The 24,193-nt window shown below is 43.6% G+C and overlaps 1 protein-coding gene across 3 annotated transcripts in view; it reads left to right on the forward strand.

Moving 5' to 3' along the window:
* Nucleotides 1-20,799, forward strand: part of tmeff2a (transmembrane protein with EGF-like and two follistatin-like domains 2a) — a 124,440-nt gene extending 103,641 nt beyond the window's left edge. The window contains exons 6-10 of one of the 3 annotated variants that reach the window (XM_030428888.1): nucleotides 9,509-9,657; nucleotides 12,861-12,920; nucleotides 13,225-13,342; nucleotides 18,501-18,659; nucleotides 20,167-20,799. In XM_030428888.1, the coding sequence (XP_030284748.1) occupies nucleotides 9,509-9,657; nucleotides 12,861-12,920; nucleotides 13,225-13,342; nucleotides 18,501-18,659; nucleotides 20,167-20,263 (583 nt within the window). In that variant the 3' untranslated portion in view covers nucleotides 20,264-20,799. Of the gene's footprint in view, nucleotides 1-9,508; nucleotides 9,658-12,860; nucleotides 12,921-13,221; nucleotides 13,343-18,500; nucleotides 18,660-20,166 lie in introns of all 3 variants that reach the window. The other 2 variants (XM_030428887.1, XM_030428889.1) reach the window with 2 other exon arrangements.
* The last annotated feature ends 3,394 nt before the right edge of the window (nucleotides 20,800-24,193 follow it).

The following is a 24,193-nucleotide window of genomic DNA, read 5'->3' on the forward strand; positions in this document are numbered from 1 at the left end:
ATCCGTCATGCGAGCGTTTTATTTATTCGTATAATGAATCAAGAAAGATCCAGTTTTCAAGGAGTTTTTCGGAAATCCGCTTATTCTTAGAGTTGAGGATGAGATGAACGATGCCTCTCTCATGTACGTAACGTTAAGGTTATGTTCGGATAATGAATAGGGGTGTGTATCTTTCCCTCATAAGACGATTCAATACGCATCTAGATACGATACGATTCAGGGACGATACGATGCGATTCGATGCAATCTGATACAGTTCTTAACGTTTGTTTAATGTAGACATTAATTTTCCATTATGAATTAAAATAAGCAATTCTATAAAAGTGGGATTGCTTACCTTACCATGTCTCGAAAGCCATCACTCTCAACCACATTGTAAGGTCGTAAGTCCTTCGCAATAAAACGGGCTATAGATGCCGGGATTACCTTGGACCTCGCCCAGTTGTGGCTGGAAAAAGTCTTTAATAGCCATGTCGTTGTCTTGTGTGTTCTTGCTTGTGCTAGCTGTAACGTTAGCATCCACAGACTCCTCGTCTCCCGCGTAGTTTTCTCCATGCCGTCTCACCAGGTGAGTTGTCAGATTTGTCGTGCTACTGCTGTACTTAATAGCTGTTCTACAGACCTTACATATGGCCAGACTTTTGTCCAAATGTCCATAAAATCCAAATCTCTTCCAAACTTTAGATTTCAGATTAGCTGGTGCATTGTAAACAGTGTCGGAGTTGTCGGACATGTAGTTGTTGTTGTTGTTGTTGCTGTGGTTTTTCCCTCGGATACGCTAATGTTACTCTCGCGAGAATTGCGCGTTGACCTTTAACCTTTTACGAGAGTTGAGAGACGCTCTGCAGAATTAGCAGCAAAGCTTCAGTCAACTGATACATAACTTTAGAATCGGGCCATCGACCGGTTAATGATAAATTCAAATCAATACAGTTAGCGATTCATATTGGTGAAACTTTACACCCCTAGTTATGAAGCTACAGTTGGATGATATCATGAGCTCTGAACTCGGCGTGAGTCAACTCGCATCAACCTTTTCCAGCTGTATTGATCCTATCAGTGACGCTTGTAATCATTTTTCTGTTGCTGTATTTTTCTGACATTGGCACAAACAGATGACCTTCACATTTCTTAATCTCACCTAAAAGGCTTCGGACTTGGCTGACAGAGCACATTAACTCACGGAGCACTGGATGTACTTGACCTTAAAAGTCACTGAGAAAGGAATTCATTACTTTTTCAAAATGTAAACTAATGTCCGGACACTTGTAACAACAAAAGTCCATGTAGTCGTGGTGAAGAAGGATCCGTCAGTGTGCTCGCCAGTGAAACCATGATTAGCACGATCATGATGAATCACGATGAGATGTTTTGATGCAATTTTAATGCAAGATTATTGTTTTTTACACAGTTTGACAGCATAGATAAATGTAGTGCCTGCCATAATGAAGGGTTATTTTCATAATGTGCTGAGAAGTGATGCTCTGACTTTTTCACTGAGCGGTCTGGTCAGGAGAAAATTGCTATTTCATTCATTTGTCATTAATGATCATCTGGATTTAGATAAGGGAAAAGAAAAAATGTGCTCAGCGGTGAAGCTGAGATACTCTGTGGTGTTTGAACCTATTTTGGCTGAACTATAATGCGACTGACCCTGCTGTGGCCAAAAAAGCCTCGCTGTCCTCACACCACCCCTCTTTAGGCTCTCTGTACACTCGAGGCAGGCGGCACGCAAAAAAAAAAAAGACCAATTTACCCCTCAAGGATCAATAGAGTGTCACGGAAAACCATTTAGAACCATTTGTGGTGTGGAACTGTAATTACCCACAAAAACCCATGCTTTCAAACCCATCAATAGCACCCATTGATGTTGATGGAATTAAGGTAGAGGAGGAGCAGATAGCGAGCTAGTCATAGAGAGGGGCTGGAGGGATCCTCGCTGGTTCAGACCTCCTGAGAATGGAGCTGGAGGCCTTTTCAGACCCGACAGTTGTGTCCTCATTGAGGCCCATTCTGCGGAAAGCAAAAGGGAATTTCAGTGAAAAGCCAGACAAGCCACAGGCCAACAGGCAAAGTGAGAGACAGCCTTTATTTTCCTTGAGCCGGGTCCTTACACACACACACACACACACACACACACACACACACACACACACACACATATACATGCAACAGCCACTGGTAGCCATCCTCACACAACTGACATGAGATAAGAGAAAATATAAAAAGAGGATAAAAATAGAAAGTATAAAGGAGCAGACAAAGAGCGACAACGGGCCACTGGGCAAAGGCCACTGAGACGTCGTCTCTTTGTAGTCGTTTTCCATCCCTTGGTGGAGGTTTTGTGTGTCTTTGTGGAGATTTTGTGTGTCTTTGTGGAGGTTTTGTGTCTATTTGTGGAAGTTTTGCATCCCTTGGTGGAGGTTTTGTGTCTCTTTGTGGAGGTTTTGCATCCCTCAGTGGGAGTTTCGTTTCTCTTTGTGGAGGTTTTGCATCCCTCAGTGGGAGTTTCGTTTCTCTTTGTGGAGGTTTTGCATCCCTTGGTGGAGGTTTTGTGTGTCTTTGTGGAGGTTTTGTGTCTCTTTGTGGAGGTTTTGCATCCCTTGGTGGAGGTTTTGTATCTCTTTATGGAGGTTTTGTGTCTTTTTGTGGAGTTTTATAACACTTTGTGGAGGTGTTGTATCACTTTGTGGAAGTTTTGCATCCCTTGGTGGATGTTTTGTGTCTCTTTGTGGCTGCTTTTGACTCCCTGTAGTATATTTGAGTATGTGTGTGCATTCTTTGTGACCCTGCTGTCCTTGTATGACTCTTTCAGATTGTTCTGGTTTTGTGCAGTTGTTTTGTGTCTCCTTGGTGTCGTTCTGTGATGCCGAGGTTGTTTATGAGGCTTTGTAGTTGTTTTCTGGCTCTTTTTAGTTGTTTTTTGTCTCCTTTGTGTTTTGCGTTTTGTGACGCTCTGATTACTTTCTGAGTCTTTGTAGTTGAAGTTTGACTATTTCTGTTGGTTTTGTTGTTGTTTGTCTCTTCATATTCATTAGGTGACTCTTTGCTGTTGTCTTGTGATTATTTATAGTTCTGTGTCTCTTTGTAGTCATTGTGCTAATATTTTGACTTTCCAACAGAAAGTGTTAACAGCCGCTTCAATCAGAAGCTCTGGCATCCTGACCTTTTAACCCATTTAATTAATAATTATTGATGGTGATTGCTGACCTCACCATGTTTAGTGCACCAAAGCGATGCAATAGTATTTCACAGTTTGTGTCATGTGTTCTTGAGGCCTTCTCTTTTTCCAATATCTTATATATAAATAGACAATATAAATATATATATAAACGACCTCGCTATCTCCCCTCTCCTTTGTGTTTCAGCAGATCGTGTGCGTCCTCTCCGTCACTGGGTCTCTTGCTCCCTCCATCTCTTCATCTCTCTCTTCCTCTCTCGCTCTCAGTCTGTTCGCCTCTCGCTCAGTTTTTCACAGGATTAGAGTGAAATTTGAGGCCAAGGATTATGAAAATCAATGCTGTGTTCAGTTGCAATAAGGTTTGCTGCTAAGGATTTGTACACAACACGAGGCAGTCAGTGGATAGTGTTGGCCTAAGCTGCTGTGCATGTGTGTTATTCTGTGTGTGTGTGTGTGTGTGTGTGTGTGTGTGTGTGTGTGTGTGTGTGTGTGTGAGAATGTTTACATGTGTGTAAAGTGGCTTTTCTCAGTTGGGAACTAGCAGACAGTCCGGGGGCGGAGGGGGGCTTTAATGGGAGGGAAATAATCGCGGGGGAACTAATCAATACGACACATCCTGCTAAGAAAGTAACCTCACGCACACATATCACACACAGACACACACACCGGTAACTTTCATTGAACACTTCTTTCCCTTTGTAGCTCGCAGCAGACTGTGTGAAGCAGTGTGTGTGTGTGTGAGAGAGAGGGCGGAGGAACAAGGTTGATCACAAAGCGATTGTTGTCTTGTTCAAGTGTGTGACTGTTTGTGCACGTCTGTCTGCGGGTGTTCGAGTGTGTGTGCGAGTAGCATTAGGATGTGTTGACGCACTGCAGTCTGGCGGTATAGTGCCTATTGTGGAGAAAGTGAGAGTCCTCATTAAATATGTATGGAGCCCAGACATGAGCCACCGACCGACGGCGGCCTCTCGGGATTGGCCGAGACTCAGAGAGCTCCAGGAGGTTGTATGTGCATGTGTGCAGTATCAAGTTTGGACATTTTTTCCTCTTGTAGACCAGAAGCTCTGAAGGTTTTTTTTTCCTTTTCTTCTTGGTTCCTCGTGATTCATCTCGCCTCCTCCTTTCATCCTAAAAACTATTCTCATTTAGATACTCCGCACGATAACGCAGAGACTTTACTTGTACGCCCTAATCTTGTCATGAGGGCGGCTGTTGCAAAAATTAAAGTTTGGGCTTTTATAATCTTTAAAGGTTAACCCAAAACTTCTTCACTTTGCCTCGAGTGATATCTAGCTATGCAGATCGTTTCAGCTTTAACTGAAGTCTGCTCGCGGCGTATCAGAAAACCCTCTTTACACAAGTGGAGGTATACGTCTTTGAGGACTTGAAACTTGTCCAGATACACAGTCTATAATATAGGGAACAAGATAATAGGTGCATTTGTAATATTACACTGAGATTCAAATAAGCCAATTCGGTACAAGACAATTAAACCACGAGTGAAGATTTATCATTTTTTTAATTCTTTAAGAACTATATAAGACATTGTTTTGGCCTCAGTAAGTTAAAAAAAATATATTATTTTGCCAATTTTTACATCAAATCGCATGAGAAATACCCCAGAGTATGATTTCTACTGCTACATCAACAACATTAACATTGCACAACACCATTTTTTTTTGCAGAAATGCTGCCAAACCTGTGCTGTTTACTTCTAGCAGTGCTATATGGCAACGTTGGCCTTCAACCGAGAGAAGTAACAGGAGCCAGAGTGCTTTTGAAAGAGCATCCGTCATACTTTCCAACCTTGAGATCTCAAAAATAGGGAGGATTTCCAAACCGAGAGCCAGAAAACTTTTAAGTTTTGTTTCCTGCATTCTGGTGACTTATGAAGAATGGAAACAACACCGCAACAACACAACTAATTTACATCAGTTACCATTGATTAATCTTTTCTTGCCCCTGAGACAGTTTGTGCACACCACTGCACAAGTCAGTGCGACCCCTGTGATCTTAAGAAAAATGGCTGAGCAGATTTTACAGACCGCACTCTCCTTTTCCTCTCAGACGTTCAAAAAGAAACTGGGCTTTTTGTCTTTTGCAGAAACGTCTGAAATTTGCACCAAAGTACCTCTTTCTTCTGTCTCTTCTCCATTTTCTCTGTCTGTCTGTCAGTCATTGAGGAGGACGAGGCGACACAGTGCAGCAGACTATCTTCTGTACAGCACCAGACACAGGTCATCATAACCAACACTGGGAATACAAGTACAAGAGAACTGTGACCTCGGGAGTTATTTCTTTCATTTTGGGGATTTATGTGAAAATTATGTGAAAATTCAGCCAGCCAGATAAAAAAGAAGTACTGAACAAAGACTTTATTATGAAGAGTGGATGCGTGTTATACCATATTCACTGCCATCTTGGTTTTTGAGCCAAAGGTGAACATATTTGGACGAAGGGGTGGAGCATACCCTCTACTCTACATGGAAGCATAGTTTACAAAATGAACATCATGCTGTATTGAGGAAGACTTTAAACTAGGGATTGAGACCCTAATCTCATGAGGAAACTGTTTTCTGAGCCAAAGAAGTAGAAGTAGGAGGGTAATTTTCTCATAAGCTTACATAGAATTTAAATTCTCTATGACAGCAGTGGACTCTCCCCCTGCCGGCCATTAGAGGGACTTTTCAGACCTGGAAGCTCCATGTTTTCAGACTGCCTATGACGCCGAGAGACACAAGCGAACACACACATCAGAATGAGAGAGTGCTGAAAACATTGTTTCTTGGCAGCAGCGTCGACTTCTGCCACAAAGAATTTATCAGATCTGCGGTTGTGTCTCGACGCAGCCATATCTCTCATTCTGTGGTTTTTACACCCTTTATTGGAAGCAAATGGGAATTCATTTGTAGTGAAACATTACGTGTTAATAATTCAAGAGCAAAAGATCTTTCCACAGACCCGAGCGCTCATGACTCTGGATAGCGCACAGAGAAAGCTGTCAACAGCTATTTTCTCCGTTTCTAACGAAAGCTGTTGACAGTGAGGTCTTGAGGCGGGTATGTCAAAACCTCAGTGCACAAAACCAAAACTATCTGCATGACTGGAGACTGTGTGTTTTTTGTTTTTTTTTTGTAATTCGGGTGCAGTGACCTTTTATGAAACCACACAGTATCATTGTGTAACCCTGTGCAGTGGCAGGTCATTCATAGCTGCTCCGGCTCACCTTCGATGTCATGTGGGGTTTTGGATATCGCCGTCACACGGCCGTGTCGTCTCTGATGCGGAGCGAATCAGCCGTACTTTGCTGATCCATCATTACAACAGTAGCTGAGCGCCGCCACGCTTTGCTGCGCGGCGTTTCAATCAACATCAATGTCAGCAGTACGAATCATCGCGGCTGATTGTGAAGGTGTCGGCGTGCTCGTATGTGTGTGTGTGTGTGTGTGTGTGGGCACACGTTTATGCGTTGGCGGGCGCCCACGAGGGCCTGTATGCAAATGCAGCTGCGAGACAGCTGAATGCCCGTGCTTTACCGAGAGCTTGGCACCAGGGGAAAATGAAAAGACCGGGAGAATAATGACAGATTTATAATTACAGAATCCAGCGTTCAGCGCTACTCAGCAGCAACTGTCTGGGGAAGGCAATCTGGGTGTAATTTCTGCTGATCAGGCCCGCCACGCACTTAAGGGGTCACACTACACGTATGCCAAGACACACACACACACACACAATACACAGACGTATATGGACACGCACGCAGGTGTGTGTGCTCACTCTCTCTCTCTGTGATTTGTGCAGATGTCGCACGCCCAGAAGGGCCCTCACAAACACACACACACACACACACAGAAACACAAAACATCTCACACTTAAATTTCACCGAACATTGTGGTGCGACAGCAAATTGCTCGTTTAATTTGCGAGAGCTGAAAGCATCGAGCGAGTGTCTGATTCACTGAGAACGCATTACAGTCTGCAGCAAAAACACACCAGGAATATCAGCTGTCTGCGAGGAAGTAACTGATTTAATAAACGGCGGAGGCAAAACACAACTCGCGTCAAAGCGTATGGACATGAAAAAGTTATCTACCCAAGACAAAAAAGTAACACGCTTTTTAATTTGACGTGTGCAGATCTGAAGAAAAAGTTTTTACCAAACTTTAAATTGAACAGCTTAAAAGTTAGCAACCTGCCAAGGAAAACACCAGAATACACTGTGCTCTGACAAAAAAACACTTGATTAGGGTTAGGAAAGCAATGTGGTTGGCTTAATAGCTGTTTTGGTTGCCACAAATACGGCTGGAGGTGTCATGATGTCTCAGTTTTTTTCTTCACAAACACAGCTGGAAACATCCTGAGGTTTCCTTAAAAACACCCAACGAAAGTCAAGTAATAAACATGAAGTGTTGACGTGATATGTCACATTTTATACAGATGTCAGTACGATACATCGACATGTGTGACTATACTGACATATCTTGGTGACTGGGCAGGAACATGCATTTAATTAAAAGCTTATAACCGTCATTATACCATGGTCTGGAGGAATACTCGATTCTGATTGGCTGCAGGGTGTCCATTAACCCTTGATATATGGACACCTACTAAGTAGTTCCAGTCAAATTGACTGTTCACCGCTGTAAATTAATGCGCTAGCTGGCGTTTCAAATCTTAATATGTTATTTCCAGCACTGAGTGCAGTCTGACTGTCAGCCCTTCAGTGTCTTATCCTCTGAACACCACAGGGTGGCGACTGTAACACACAAGCTGCAGAAAGTTCACTTGCCCTCTAAACTTATTGCTACGCAAATACGCTGTTCAACTCTCTACTTCAGGCTGCGGCCACAGTAACGTTACACACGGCCGGTCATTTGTTCGTGAACATGTTGCTATTGATTTGGGGACAATAACATGACTGGTTAGTTAGCTAATCGTGTTAGCTAGCATACTGTCAAATTATATTTACTGTTTGTCAACCGTGCGCAATGTTATTGACTTTGAATCTTGCTAGCATAGCGTTAGCTTTCTGGCTCATCGCTGAGCGGACTAGAATATCTCCCGTTGCCAAGTCGTATCTATGATCCATCCTATTTACTGGAGGAGTGAACAACGCTTCCGTTGCATAAGAATCTTACGGGAGATTAATGACTGTTCCAGGTATTAGTCAAACCCTCAGGCGTTACCAGGGAAACTAAGTTATGGCTTGAGAAAAACTTTATATTTTGATTGTAAAACGCATGAAAATGTAAATTAAAAGTCCGAATTTCTTTTCTTTGGCAAGTTACTATGGTATAAGCGGGATAATGCCCTTCGAGGTGTCCATAAACAGAAGTTAATGGCCTCCGCGTCATCCATTAACTTCTGTTTATGGACACCTCGTCGGACATTATCCCTTACTTATAACTTACTTAGCAGTTACTGTTTGGTTGACATTTGTACCAGACTTGGCACGTCACTGCGGACATTTCCAGCTGTTTCTGTGGCAACTCAAACCGGCTAGTCATTTACGGGCGGTTGGACCACGTCTATGTGTGATCATGGCGCCCACAACAGGCTTTTTAAAGCCGAACACCTAAAGCAAGCAAACTCACCTTACACAAAGTCCAGTTATCTGTGATTCTGCAGAAACATTTATACGTTTTCTGTTCTGCAAGCTTCAGTCACTGTTTTTTTCGCCAAAGCTGTTTCACTGTGCGCCATGATAGCATTAGCCAAGTTATGATTTCTTTTTCTCCGTTTTACTTTGTTTCCAATGCTATCTAAAATAAATTACACATCTGAAAGCTTCAGTCTGGTGGCGGCAACAATTTCCTCTGCGACGCTAAAAAATGTGCAGCTTTGTTATCTACTTTTCTTTCATTATTAATAACTTCCTGCCATTGTAATGCTACATCATTTGTCAATCAAGTCCTCTGTGCAGCCTGTCTCTCTCTCTCTCTCTCTTTCTTTTTTCTGTTTTTTTTATTTTTTTGTGCAAAGTTAAATCCATTTGCCATTGTGTTAGATTGAATGTGCCAACACCCAGTCTGAACAGGATTACTATGCATGGTCCAGCTTCCTGACTGAGTGCAAGCTGTACTCCTTTTTTTTCTCTCTCTCTCTCTCTCTCTCTCTTCCTCATTTTTTAATCCCTGAACGGATTTCCGTCTGTGTCCCTCGCAGTCAAATGCACACACACACACACGCGCACACACACGCACACGAAAGTCTCTCCGGGATAAAGATGCTCTCATTTTTATTAATATTTCAGATCTCATTCATTTTATGTCTTAACACGCCTAATAAATAAAAAAAAATCCTCTGATGTGATTTGTCCCTCCGCAGGTGTGTTTGCAACATCGACTGCTCCCACATCAGCTTCAACCCGGTGTGTGCCTCGGACGGTCGTTCCTATGACAACCCCTGCCAGGTGAAGGAGGCGTCCTGTCAGAAGCAGGAACGCATCGAGGTCAAGTACCTGGGCCACTGCCAAGGTCAGAGTCACAAACACACACACACACACGCTTTCTCTCTCTTTCTCTCTCTCTTCCTCTCTCTCTCTCACACACACACTCGAAAGACACGGCGACACCTTCGCACGCGCCGCGGGAGCCGTCAATCCGTCTGGCAGGTGTTCACTTCAAGTTGAAGCGAGGCCACGGAGGCAAATGAGGCGGCGCGCAGCAGAGCTAAATGCAGACGGGCGTGATTCGCTATCTCCCTCCCAGCTGCCGCTCCAAACACATTTCGTGATTGCAAAATATTTTTTTCCTCTCAATCATGTTTGGGGGAAAAAAAAAAAAAACTTTGCGCAAAGATAATCCTCAAAAAAAAACCCACATAGCCTTCTCTGCTATGTATATTGATAATTTTTGCAGAATGGTAATCCTCTCTTTTTTAGTGCGGTATCTTTTATTTGGGTGCAGGGATGAAGTTATTTTATTAATCTCCGTGCTGAAATCCCTGTACTGAGTCATGCTGCTCATCCACGTGGGAGAGAAGGGAAAAAAATCACATACGAATAATTATTTTTAATGTCGTTTTAGTCTTTTTATCTGTTTGACGCACGATCCAGAAACATCTCAATTTCTCTTCATTGCGACTTCGTGCAGCTGAAAAGATCTCAAAGAGAGGCAGAGGTGTTCAAGTCTTGCTCGGCGGCGGCGGCGGCTCAGGTCGTGCGCAAGCTCATTTGCGAGCATCTGATCAGCTCTGCGCCCACCTGGGACGAACGGGACAATTGATCGAGATGTGAGAATAGATATGAGGGCGTTGAGGAGTAAAGGGGAGTAAAGCAATCAGGGCTTACCAGCTCTGGAGCACAAATGGAAATCTGACGCCCCCCCCCCCCCCATCCCCCCCGAACGTTACACCCTTTGGGTCGGACCACCCTTATTGATCTGATCCGCTTTCTGTGTTAATCAGGGAGAAACAAACGTCATGAAAGTGTGAGGTTTGGAGTAAAGTTCTCGTTAGTCAGGATTCAAAGTGGGTCCTTGATATTCAGATGGCTGGTTTATAATACTATGGGAAACAGTTTCTTTTTATTCTCCTTGAAATCGCTGCTTCTTATTGGATCTCACGCCGATCCGGAGCATCGAGAAACAATCCGGGTCCTTATAAAACCAGGCGTCGTATCGTTAAGATCTTAAGCTGTCGTTGACGTGTGGAGCGAGGAAAAATTAAAGGGGGAAGAAAGAAAAGCTTGTGTCTCGTCTCTGAGAGTCTGAAAATTCATTCAGTCTCATATCTGATTTTGCTTAATAAAGGGTAACTCCACCAATTTTACACATTAAAGTGTGCCGGCATGTCCTGGACAGTATTACTGCATATGAGAGGAAAAAAAAAAGTAGAATAAAGCCTTTTGTGGTTCCAAAGAAAGCTGTCTGTAATCTGATAAATTGCCTCTATTGATGTCACTCAGTGGCTACGTTGCATTGTGGGTAATGTAGGCGCCAGGTTAAAGGATCTCTGGTTCTGCTGGAACGATTTTTAACATTTTGTTTTTATTCTTTCAGTCCATAATGAGTCTACCAGTGTTGTTGTGGGGATTTTCATGGCTTTCATGACATGTTTGACTTGAAACATCAGTCCAACACTCTTCCCCCCGCAGGATTACCAAAGAATAGCCTCAAACAGAGTTCCACTCCGGGTATAATTAGTTTCATTTCCTGTATAGTCTTCACAATAAAAGTCCTCCATACATTAAAGTACGTAGACATTTAAAAGCCTTCGGAATGACGCAGCAAAGTCAGGACATGTTGGGTTTTCACCAGCAGTGACTACAAGGTGTCCTCAGTAGTTTTGGGGATGAAATTTTAATCAGTAGAGACAAATTCACTGATTTAATGACGGAATAACCAAAGTGTCAAAATTGCACACTCATTTACTGTGTTCATATTTGCAGGATCTTTTCCAAGTCAACACATTTCTGGCTTCAAAACATTTTTTTCTGGGGACCTTATTTCCCTTTGAGGAAAAGCTTGTTTATTCAGTTATGGAAAGATATTCATCAAATTAACTCACTAAACAACTGAAAGCGAACATGATGAATAAGTAAAATAAAGCGGATATCTAAAATAAAAAGAAACAGGGAAACTAAAGAGATTCAGTAGGAAGCTAGGAGAAGAAGTACTGAGAACTAAAAACGGAAACTTATAAGAGCACTTTTCTCCCTCGCCTCCTGCGCAGATACAAGTCTAACGATCGCAACACGGGGGATTAGCACGTTTAGCTGCGGTACTGAGATGTCAATCCGCCCACCTGGAGGCTTCGTGTGCCCACTGTGGCTCCACTCCGGAATGGGTCCATCCCAGGAGTGGCTTGGCTCAACGCGGGGCGGGTAAACACGGCGCGGTTTGCCTCGGCGCTGCTAAAAGTCCACTGGAAAGGCCCGTCAGGAGTGCAATGCTAAGCCAGTGGACTTATTTTCAAAACCTGGGGCCTATATTACCCACAATGCAACTTCAAACTACTTTTTTTCATATATCTAAATAGAATAAGTCCTGTTAACCTGTAAAACTGGTGGAGTTGCCCGGTGAATAAAACACAATACTCTTCTGATCTCAGTGAACTGCTGCTTTATATCTCCTCCGATGTCCTACAAGCAGATAAATAAGAAAGATAAATCAAAAGTGTCAGATCTCGGCGCATTTCTTGCATCATAAACCAGGAAATTACTTTCACAAACTCGGTTTGAGGGAATACATTCACTGACCGCTGCGAAAAAAAAAAAAAATAATGATAATAATAATAAAAATCAATCGCAATAAAATGTTAATGATAGGAAGGAGAGATTCAATTCAAACTTTATCTCACGCTCACCAGACAGTAAAAACACCATTTATATTGTCTCGCCTTCGTGAGAGATGAATTCAATGCAGCGTCAATAAGGTGAGCAAAAATACATCATTCCCCCTGATCTTTTCTTCTCGCCCGCTCGGCTCCATTCTAACCTTTGTTCAGCCTTGTGCATTAGAGGGGACGGCGTCAGACTTTTGAAGGGAATCGTCCACATTTATACGCGTTAACTAGACGGGTGCACACACCACATGAACCCCTTTGTCGAGGTGATGATTCACATCCTGCGCTTTCTCTCCCGCTCTCTTTTGTGCGCTGTATATGTATAATTGAGAGCTATAGGAGAGGTTGTAGGGACCGCTGAGATCACTCTGGATGTGTTTCTGGCCCTTTCCAGGTGACATCATCACCGGGAACAAAGGCGAAGACGGACACTTCGCGCGGACTGACCTCACAGGTGAGTGCGTGTGCGGCGGGCGAATTGCCAAATGACATGTGCTGCCACTCAAAAGCTGCCTTCAGCCCCCCGACTCAGCCCCCACCTCCGTCTGTCTCGTCTCTCACTGCGTGCTTGAACTTCTTTTATTCACCCTTCGTCATTCATCTCTTCCTCTCCTCTTCAAACCTTTTTTTTTTTCTTTGTACAGTACAGAGATGTATATTCACGTCTAGCCTCCAGCATATATATAAACATCCAGTACTGACTTGAATTGATGAATTTCGTTTGTCTGCATGTTTTTTTTTTTTTTTTTACTCAGTAGTGGAAAACGAGGATCCTCTGGCGCGCGGCCTGTACATCCCCTGTCCAGATCACTACAAAAACTACTGTGTCCACGGAGAGTGTCAGTACCCCAGGATCCCGGCCCAGCCCTCCTGCAGGTACACACACACAATCACACACACACACACACACAGTATGACTATATTTGTTAGCAGAAGGGACGGGTAGGGATAAATGTTATCAGACTAATATATCAGCTCGTACGCGGCCTCCAATTGCTTTATTTATGACAGGGTGGCCTATTAAAATGTTTTACAGGCTGTCTGTGTTTTTTTTTTTTCTGCTCACGGTTCAACCTCCATTTTACATGAATTCTCATATAAATCAGGATCTTATCAGTTTGCAGCTGTTGTCGTGGTCCTCGGTTGATTTCCTGTTTAAAGTTTATCCTCTTCTGTCATGTTTTACTTTCCACTTCCTGCCTCTGTGTGTGTGTTCCTGCCACCTTTTTTTCCGTGTCCACCTGAGTTTCATTAGGTCATTAGCGCATGTGTATTTAAGTGCAAGTCTGGTGGTTCCTCTGTTTGGTCCTTGTGCGCTCCCTGTGTTTCTGATTTGTCCTTTTGGTTTAGTTTTTGCCTCTGACTTTCCTTTTGCCTGCCTTTTTATTTCTTGCTTTTTGGGTTTTGGACTTTGGTTACCAGCATTAAAGTTCAATTTTTTTGTTCCTTTACTTGCCTGTCTGGCATTTGGGTCCCTTTTGATGTAAAAAAACAAAACAAAAAAGAAAGCTGCATATAAATCAGCTGAGCAGACCTGTCCCTCTCAAATTTCGGGAACATTTAAAACATTAACTGTAGTACTGAACCACAGACAACATATTTCGTCATTTATATGTCAAATGTTCAGACTGTCTCTGTCTCTACGAATGCTCACTTCCCACACTGGGGGTGTGTTCCAATCAGATCATGGCTACATTTGCAAACAGCCTCTCAGAGCTAATCCAGTATTGTACCCACCCCCAGAGTTAGTCCCGCCTCTGCTAGTTAAACATTTACTTTAATTTGTAATTGTTATTGGCTGAAAAAAATACACTATATTAAATAATTTATGGGATTGATTGAAGAATACTAAGTTACAATTGTCATGAATGCCCAGTGAGCCACTAGGACACCATTATTTTGGCCGTAATTCTGAAAACTAAACAATATTTAGTAAAGTGAATGTTATTTAAGCGTCATGCATCGAGACAGGACTATTGATTATTAATTCCAAATGACTTCAATAGAGTTTTAATAGCCTGAAATCAATAGGGTTATATTTTGTTTGAGCTAATTATGGTCCAGCAGAAGGATTCTTATATAGCAATCAATTAAACTCTATTTACTGTATCTATTATTGGCTGCAAAGTTTTTACAGTAAGTCTGACTGTAGTGTGACGACTCAGACCTGCTCTGTCTGTTTCTGTTTTCTTTTTTTTTTTTACTCCCGCTCCCCCGTCTTCCCTAATCTGTAGATACCAAAATAAAGCGTGTAATGTGAGATGGCTAATCAGTTAAAATTCAGCAATTGCTAAGCAAGTGCTAGAACCCATTAATCTTTTTTAATCAGGCTTGTTTATCTTGTATGAACAGAAGCCAGGGTGCTGCGAGAGGGGGAAGTGTTTGAGCTCCCTCCTGCTGTAGCAGTCGGCCCGGCTGTTGACCAGTCAAAATAAACTGCGCTGCTTCAAATTAATCCCATGTTGGATTTCTCACCCGCTAAATGAGGATGTTGGTGTTTCCTTTCCCCGGCACACATTTTAATCTTGTTCCACCAGATTTCACTTTGCTGGTGATTCTCAGAGAGAAAGCAACACGTTGTCATCTGTCTGCCCAGTGATGGAACTTGGCTGTAAACACATCGTCGTGCTGCTGTCATTGACGGCTGACACCTCGGGGGTGTCATCAGTGAGTTCCCAGAAATACAAGAATATTTCATTTTTAAAAACAGGATCATTTGCATGAGATCAACATCACTGCTGCCAACAGTCTGGAAGTGGTGCAGTTGTCAGTGTCGGTGCCATCGATGGGGATGGAAACAACAACTGACCAAATTATACCTCCCTTTAAGCCTATTTGAGCTCATCCTGTTGTTTTCGGTCAACTACATGCAATTTTACAATTTTAACCGACCCTCGCTCTGAAGAACACTTCTTGCCACTAGCTTGTGAAATGGTAGCTAGCATGTAGCAGCTAAAAGAGCCAGATGTTTCCCTGGTAGAGACCAAAAACGGAGCTAAAATAAGACTGAATTTTGAATCTATATCATCAGGAAGTCAGAAACACAACTTTAGAAGAGTGTTTGTGCTACTTTGTCGCTGCTTAATGTGTTTTTTTGCACTTAAATTGTCACAAAGTGGCCAAAAAAAGAGTAAATGCAGGTGTAACGTGACCACTTAATGCCTTGTCTCATAACCTTGACCTAAACCTAGTCCTAAATCTAGTCCTAACAATTAAGCAATCCCTTTTTATATGTAAAAAATCTACATAAAATGTGTAAAAGCAACCACTGAGTTGTGTACTTACAGATCACTCTACCAAATGTTTCCAACAGTGTTCAATCCAGAGAACTATACAAGTTTACTCAAGCTAAGGGTTGGTTTGCCCGTTGCTACTTCCAGGATGGGGAACGAGACTAAAGTTAAATTCATGTCGCCTTCCACTGAAGTACGTTTCCCTTCCAGCTCCTGTCAACATTACCAAACATAAAAACCCACCAAAGGAAGGAGTTCACTTTCTCAGATCATTGCTGCAAGTTAAAAATGAATCTCTCTGCACTCTGAAACAGAGCAGAATCCGATGTGACTCTGGGTGTTTATCCCTCCAGAAGGTCCGGCTCTGCACCCGACTCATTCCTCCCAAAGCTGGTCGCTCTGGGCAGCTTGGCCAGCCTGAACCACACAACAATCAGCAGACATTTTTTGTATCTGCTTTCAATGACCCCTAGATGCAGAAATGAAATTTAGTGCAACCAGAATTTTGGCTAGAATTTAGATTATCATTACGTCATTGTCATTACGCAGGAAAACCTTGCCTGTGGATTGTCGGGACCGTTCACCTCGGTTTACTCCAGGTTTAGTGTATCTGGGACCTTGATTCTGGCCTTGTCGGATGTCTTTTGATTGTGATTTCCAGACCTCTGGCCTCGACTCCGGTGAAAACAATACCAATACAAACAATACCTTAGCAAAAATAAGATCCATAAATTGGATGTATCCTAAAAAGAGGCGAGGACGTCCTCACTTTGGTGAGGATTTGGTCATTTTGGGGCCCTACAAGTGTAGAAAGACAGGAATGCAACACACACACACTCACTCACACACTCACACACTCAGATGCACTTAGAAAACAGCAGTCCCACAGCTGCATGTGACAGCACGCATACATACAGACTCACACAAGTGCATAATATACACTTGAACACAGGCGGCGCAGACACACATTTACATAAAGGCGAAATGACGAATGATTTTATATACCGCCGCCCACACACACACACACACACACACACACACACACACACACACACACACACACACACACACACACACACACACACACAGTGAACGTACATGTGTGCCGCTCAGGTCTGCCATCTTTTACAGCCTGATAGTGTAGCAGCCAGGGGGTCTTGGTATCTCTCGCTCCCTCTATTTCTCTCCTTTTTCTTTCTAACCTCGCTCGTCCCAGCTCGCCCAGCCAGACATTCTTCATGCATACAGAGCAGAGCCGAGCAGAGAGGGAGAGAGGGAGAGAGAGAGAGGGTGAGAGGGAGAGTGTGACATGTCTCTGCTGCCCCCTGGAGGTCGTAATGAGAAGGGGAGGCACACAGTGGTCTCTGTGGGAACGTTGCATATATGTGTGTGGAAACGGAGCACAAACCCCAGAACAGAACAAGGTTGCAGTGTTCATCTTACACATTGTCAGGTCGAAAGGGATGGGGTGTGTGTGTGTGTGTGTGTGTGTGTGTTGGTATCAAACAAGGATGTGCAGGTGTTGGTGGGTAACAACCTCCCCGGAGACAGGAAAAGCAGGTAGAGAAGAGAGGACGGAGGGAGGAAGAGAGAGATTAAAAGGGGGACCGTTTTAGCTCCTCTCTGAGGACAAAGATCACCTCCATCAGTCTCTCTCTCTCTCTCTCAGGCCACAGACACACAAAGCTGGCCGGATCCAAAAACACCAATTACATGTGAAAACAGCACGTTGTTGAAAACCTCTTCTTCATGGTCAACAGACAAAAACATCACAGCTGATCACTGCCAACATCTGCTAAGGAGGTGGCATAGCTTGGTTAGCGGTAGTAGCTGCAGAGTCGACATTGGAAGGGACCAAACAGACTCGGAATTTCAAAATAAAATGTCCATATAATTGTCTCTGAATGTGAGGCTGGTGTTTTCAGATATATATCCACTAGAATATGTTTGGTTCCAAAGTGAAAAACAAGTTCGACCAAGGAACAGACGTAATACTATCAATACTGGTCGGGACAAATCACTGGACTCAGAAATAAACGTCAATCTCCTGTTTCTGTTACCATGATGATGAAGCCGCCCGCACATTACCGAGGTCCCTTTTCCTGACCAAAATCATGATTGTACCAAAACCTAACATACATCATAGAGCGGATTAAGTGATATCTTACAGGTTTAAGGTTCAGACAACGATAAGGCCATCAGAGGGAATATGTGGTGCGAGGAAAAATCTTTGTATCACTTAATATGGAGGACTTGTTGGACATAAAGTGACAGTAGGCTACACTTTGTGTGTACATATGCTGTATGACTGGAGATGCATTGCTGTAAATGCCATTTCTTTGTGTATTACTGCTGAATAGTAGGAAATGCTGTGCAACCGCTGTGACAAACAGCTGTGATCGCGGAGAGGAGGAGGTGTGCTGAAGAAATGTGTCACTAAAGAGGACAAGACTGCTGAATCAACTGAACTCGCTTCTTTAATGTAGTTTTTTTTTTTACTATCAATATTTTTCACTGGCATCAGAAAACCTGGCCAACATGAAGCGTTTTTATATTCAGCCACTCAGTCCGAAACACTCACGTTGTATCGGGCGAGTTCGTCTGAACGGTCAAAGCAAAGGAAGCGCGCAGTCGCTCCCGTGTCACGGAGGTGCATTGTTCCACCACCGTGACATTTCAATTAGAAACACAATATAATGAACCTGTCTCTCAGCGCCTCAAGTGACTCTCTCTCTCTCTCTCTCTCTCGCTCCTCGTGTGTGTGTGTGTGTGTGTGTGTGTGTGTGTGTGTGTGATCTCAGCTGTCACTCGGGTTTCAGGGGCGCCCAGTGTGACATCAAGGAGTACAACGTGCTGTACGTGGTGCCAGGCTCTGGCAAACTGCACTACGTCCTCATCGCCTCGATCATCGGAGCGCTCCAGGTGGTCATCATCTGTGTGGTGGTGCTCTGCATTACCAGGTGAGTCACGCCCCGACACACACACACACACACACATACACAGACACAGACACACACAGCTTACTAATGAGCCTGGGAGCAGTGTTTTCCATGTTGTTGTGTATATTTAGGGAGTCACAAGGGGGGCTGCGGGGCTCCTGAGGCCTGGAGGAAACAGCCGAAAGGTCACCTTGCTTTCACCGCAGTGAGAGAAAGTACTGTCACTTTCCCCCGCGGACACACACACATGCATCTGAAGTGAAAAACGTGCTGGGCGTGCGTACAAGCACAGATACACAGAGATATCTGTGTAGGCAAGCATACACGCTTGTGTTTGAGGAGGAGTTTTGTATTCACGGAAGAAAACCACTGACACCCACAGATTCTCTCTCACACACACATTTACCCTGCAGCTCGTCTGCCTCCGGCTGACCTAAGCAATTTATGACATTTAATAAAAGATTTTAAAAGAGTTTTAGCCGAGACAAAACTGCTCCTCTGAGTAAAGGAGGAGGAGGGACAAAAAGAGAGAGGGGGGGGGGGCGTAAAGGGGAGAGCAGGGTGAGAGGGTAAAGAGAGAAGATAAAAAAGAAGAAGGGAGCGTTATAACACTGAATGCAGCTACAGTACCATTAATGTTTCCTGCTGCTCAGCGATATTCATTTAAATTGGAAAATATATAAAAAAAACTCAGCCTTGTAAAAGTTCGCAATACATCACACGGCACGACTGAATGAATCCCACGGTACAACGTAAGCGCCCTGCCACTCTCTCACCTTGGCGTATTATCTCTGTGGCACAGACTGGGCTGTAGACGCTGTATCGTGTTTTATGAATGTCGCTGGAGTTCTGTGTGATTTTCCACGTAGCATAAAGACTTCCATTCACTTAAAGGACGAACAGGTCATCGGTACGCGACATTCCGTCACAGGTTGGAAAAAGTCAGCTCGGAAAGGGTTTTTGCTGCAAGAGATACTGAGATAAAAAGGAGAGAGCTCAGGTTTTAGCTCAGGCTACAACCAGGTTGAATGTGTGTTTCTGGTGGAGGTTGATGAGCGCTGTCAGGCTCAGAGGAAAACACTGCGACTACACTCACAGCTTGGATTTAGTCACCTCTTCATCAACGTTAATTGAAGGGATAGTTCACCAACAAGGCTGCGGAGGCACGCAGCTCACGGATGTGAAGTTTGTGACATTTTGGGATGTAAACTTGTAACGTTAGCTAGCTTAGTTAGCTTGCTTCTGGGTCATGAGCAGATGAACACTTTCTTTCTTTTATTTACAACTCTGAGAACAGGCAGAATCAAAACACACAACCTCGGACTAAACTATATAAAACTTCGGCTACTCGCTAGTAGGATCAGTTTATCGTTGGCTTTTGGTCTTTTAATCAGATTTCTTTAAAATAACATATTTCCATCTTCATACTTGAAAAAAAATATTTCAGTTCTTTTTCTGGCATCAGAATGATCTTTAACCCTGACATGTATCTTCTTGTGCCCCTCCCTCACCCTCTCCCCCTGTACAGGAAGTGCCCGCGGACCAACAGGATCAACCGGCAGAAGCAGAACAATGTCCACTTCAGCAGGGAGAACACCATGCGCGCCTCCACTCGACTTATCTGAGCCCAGACCCGCCGAACAGAGACCCCCCCTCCACTTTACGGAGCGCTGTGGCGTTAGATGTTCCCCCCTTGTAGGCCAACCCGAAAAAATTAGGATCTGCTTCCCCTCACCCCTCGCCCCCCTCTCTCCCAGTACGAACTTAAAGAATGCCCAGGGAGGATGGTGGCACGGCAGAGACAGAGCTGGCGAGTACCGAGTCAGCGATGATGGTGACGACGATGATGGTGATGATGTTGTCGTCAGTCACCGCCGCCGCCAAATCCTTCCCCAAGTCGCCGATGTGTCTCCTTGCACCTTGTCACTTCCGTCCAGGGTTTTTCTGAAAAAAACTGAACAATGAGGTGTTGAGGGGCGGATGGTGCTGAGGATACAGAATGTGTGAATGAGTGAGAGTGTGAATGTGTCTTAGATGTGTGAGCTTTGGTAGAGGCGGGCTAGCCGGTGTCTGTCGTTTCTAGATGAGGGGTTACGCAAAACCGGGGTAGTGCAAAGCAGGGTAACGGGCTTTAAATGAGGTGTGTGTCGTCCGGTTCTGGGTGGGGGGTGGGTTTGGGTTGGGGGGGGGTTCGGGGCTACACGTGATGCCTTGCACCTTGTGTTATAGGAGACCTTTGACAGAGGGCACAATGTTATTATAGAGCTCTCTGTTCGGTTGTGACGATGACGTCAGCTTCTGTATCTTTGGGTTCTATTTCCAATAGTTATTACTACATTGTCTTGATGGGGTCATTTTTCTGTAAATGTAAATAAATAATTTATATCACGAAATGTAACATGCCGTGTCACTCTTTGTTTGTGGCGTCCTGTGATGAGGCAATGATGTTGTCGATGTTGTCACGTAACATAAAGAGAATCTCTCAGCACCTTTTCGCAGTGATAAAAGATCTTCATATCGAACTCTTCATAAACAAATGGCACAACGCAGGAGGGACGACTCCTCAGGTCAAGACTCGTCCACTTACATCTGAAGGAGGAAAATCATTCCTTTGAGGACAACAATGTAAACACCTTGGCCAGAGAGGACAGATGGTCTGAAAGAGAAGTAAGGGAATCCATCTACGTTAAACTGGAACAGCCGTCCTTGAACACAGGAGGTTGCCAACGACATCACTTATCACCCACCTTACGATGCTGTCCTGAAAGCTTAACAACCATTCACACCTGGGCTCATCTAGCCCTAGCAACCTATATGAAGTTGGGTTGAGTCAACGACCCACAAGTGGCCCCTAACGACTCTGAAACTCAGAGCTCACACATGTCCTTAACGAGTCTGTAAGGACACTCCCACACACAATTTAAAAGTCTGCAGCTCCCCTCAAGTCACTCAGAACTGAAGAAGCCTCTTGCATGAGGTGAAACGTCTTCAAGACACTGAAACAAGTCCAGATGGCTACGATGCAGCACCTACATTTACCGTGACCATTATCAACAATATAATATCTGTCATCTTTAAATCCTTTATTGTGTCAGTCATACACAGTAGATGTAACTCCTTAAATTACGGAACAATAAAGCAATATCACGGCTGCATTTTCTTCAAGATTAATACACAAAGGAGGCATCCAGTTTGTTTTTTTCCATTTCATGCTACTTTGTCCTTTTACTCCATTACTTTTCAGAGGGAAATCTTGTAGTTTTTTTTTTACATACAAAACATCTGATACATTTTCAGAATGTGATGTGTTTGTTGATTAAACTGTACGTAGTCAGAGGCGGCTCCACCTTGACCGAATGTAACATTAAAGTTCACCTTACATATTTTTACATCAACAAAACATTAATGATATATGAAAGAAAAGAGTACTTTTACTACATGTACTAAAAAAACATTAAGAAATGCAGGCATCTACTCTTAATGGAGTGTTTTTACGGCAACGCTAAGCATCTGAATTCTTCCTCCACCTGTGGCCTTTGTATTTGTATTTACAGTACATTGACTACTAGCCCTATTCACACAGGAGAAGGCGCATAAAAGCCACAGCCGCGTTTAGCCAATTCTCCACCGAGGGTGATTCACACAGAGCGAAGCAGCTCCTCCTTATAGACAAACCGCTGTGAATTCACACAGAAAGCCGGCATTGCGGCTCCTAAAGAGGCCTGATGGTACACGTCTTGATGATGACGTCTGTGTTTTTTTCAAGGTGTTTCCCAAGTGTCCCCCCTTTCAACCTGACTCCCTCACTCGCGATACGGAGGCTGTTTTCTGGGGGAAAGTTCACTGAAGTTTCAAGCGGGAAGGACTGACCGTCACAGTGATTTATTTTCATTAAAACCCTCGGTGCATTAAAGTTTTTTTGCCGTTGTACGACGCCATTTTTTCGGGCAGAAATGTGACGAAGAGTCAGTAGGACAGTGGGAGGACAGTCGCGTCTCCACGTATATCTGCGGTATTTTTTTCCTCATAAGTTGCCAAAGACAGTTACAGTTACTGCGTTACTTTTGTTTTGTCATGTAATGTTGCTTTGTGGGAAATTTGTCTGTATCAAGTTGAGTGAAGGACCCGTTTAGTCTCTCAGTATGCATAGTCTCTCCGATCGACACTCCCCCGATACGTGAAGCCGGCTTATCCGTTCACACTGGTTCGGTTCTCCAATAATACGGCCCCGATACCATCTCCGGAGGCGTATCAGGGCCGAAGCAAAATTTCACCCCACGCCACTTCCGAGAGATTCACACTGAGACGGAGGCGGGGAATTGGCGTACTAAAGCCGCACCCAAAAGCCAGATTGAATGGGGCTACTGAATGGAAACCCGTTAAATGTCTCACAGTCTTCAACACATCCACACATACAGGCGTGTCGTTGTGTTTGCTGCTGAACTGTGTACTGGAAATTCTCCTTTGTGAGGTAGAGAGTGCTAAATCTCCGAAGAATTTCAGACTTCAGCGTATGAATCAGATGTCATTTAATAACACGCAGCGTGGAGTAGAAGGCGTAAACCTGTCTCTGACAAACTCTAAATTGTTATCCCTTAAGTACAGAACAGAGAGGAGGTTACCTTCATTTACAACAGTCATAAAACATCTTCTTTACAGAATAATGACTTTTTGATATTTTGGTGTGTCCTGTCTTCCCAGGACAGTGACCCTTTGATGTAACAGATGGGACAGCAAATGTTATCTTATCTAAACTTGTGTATCTTTCCATGTGGGGATGTGCCCCCACCTGTGGCTCTTGTGACACCTCAGGCAGTGTGACAGTCTCTCTTTCCCCCTCTTGTCCTTACAGTACATTGATAACAAAAGGAAGCCTATGTAATTTTCTCACATTCCTCCCTTTTGACACAAAAGTGTCAACACAACATTTTGAGAAATTACATTGAAAGTTTCAAAAATAGGAAAGGAAATTTTTAACAGCTTCGAAATGTTTACAGCTATCAGTTTCTACTGTGAATAACAAAAACAAAAATACAAACACAAAAAAAAAATCATTCAAACAGTTAGTATTAAAGAACAGAATTATATCAACTCATCATTTAAATCATCATATGGGTTTCCTGGAGCCCATTCCATCAAAGAGTTCATCAGCATCAAAAACGTTGGGTTTCCACTTATTTTCTTTTTCAAACAGTTCTCTTTTTCTCCTGATCACCTGCTCTGTGGCAAGTTTTAGTTATGTCCTTTCAGGATTGTTTGATCCTGCATTGGTTCTTCTGTGTCTTCTGCTCTCGTAGACAGTCCATTTTTACCCTTCTGTAAGAGATGGGGTGTATGAGTATCAGTATGGATGATATTAGTGTGATTGATGACTGCAGGTGAATCAGTTGGTGGTTTGAAACTTTGCTCCGTTGAAAGATAGGATTGGGTAATGGCCATTGTGGTGACCAACCCAATGATGAAGACCACAGTCATAATCGTCCAACGGCGTCCTCTCTCAGCACTCCGCAGGTTAGGTCGTTGTCCCTCCTTCAGTGGCATGGCTCGGAAAAGGC

The sequence above is a fragment of the Sparus aurata genome, chromosome 9 (assembly GCF_900880675.1).
Source record: "Sparus aurata chromosome 9, fSpaAur1.1, whole genome shotgun sequence".
Classification (NCBI taxonomy): Eukaryota; Metazoa; Chordata; class Actinopteri; order Spariformes; family Sparidae; genus Sparus; species Sparus aurata.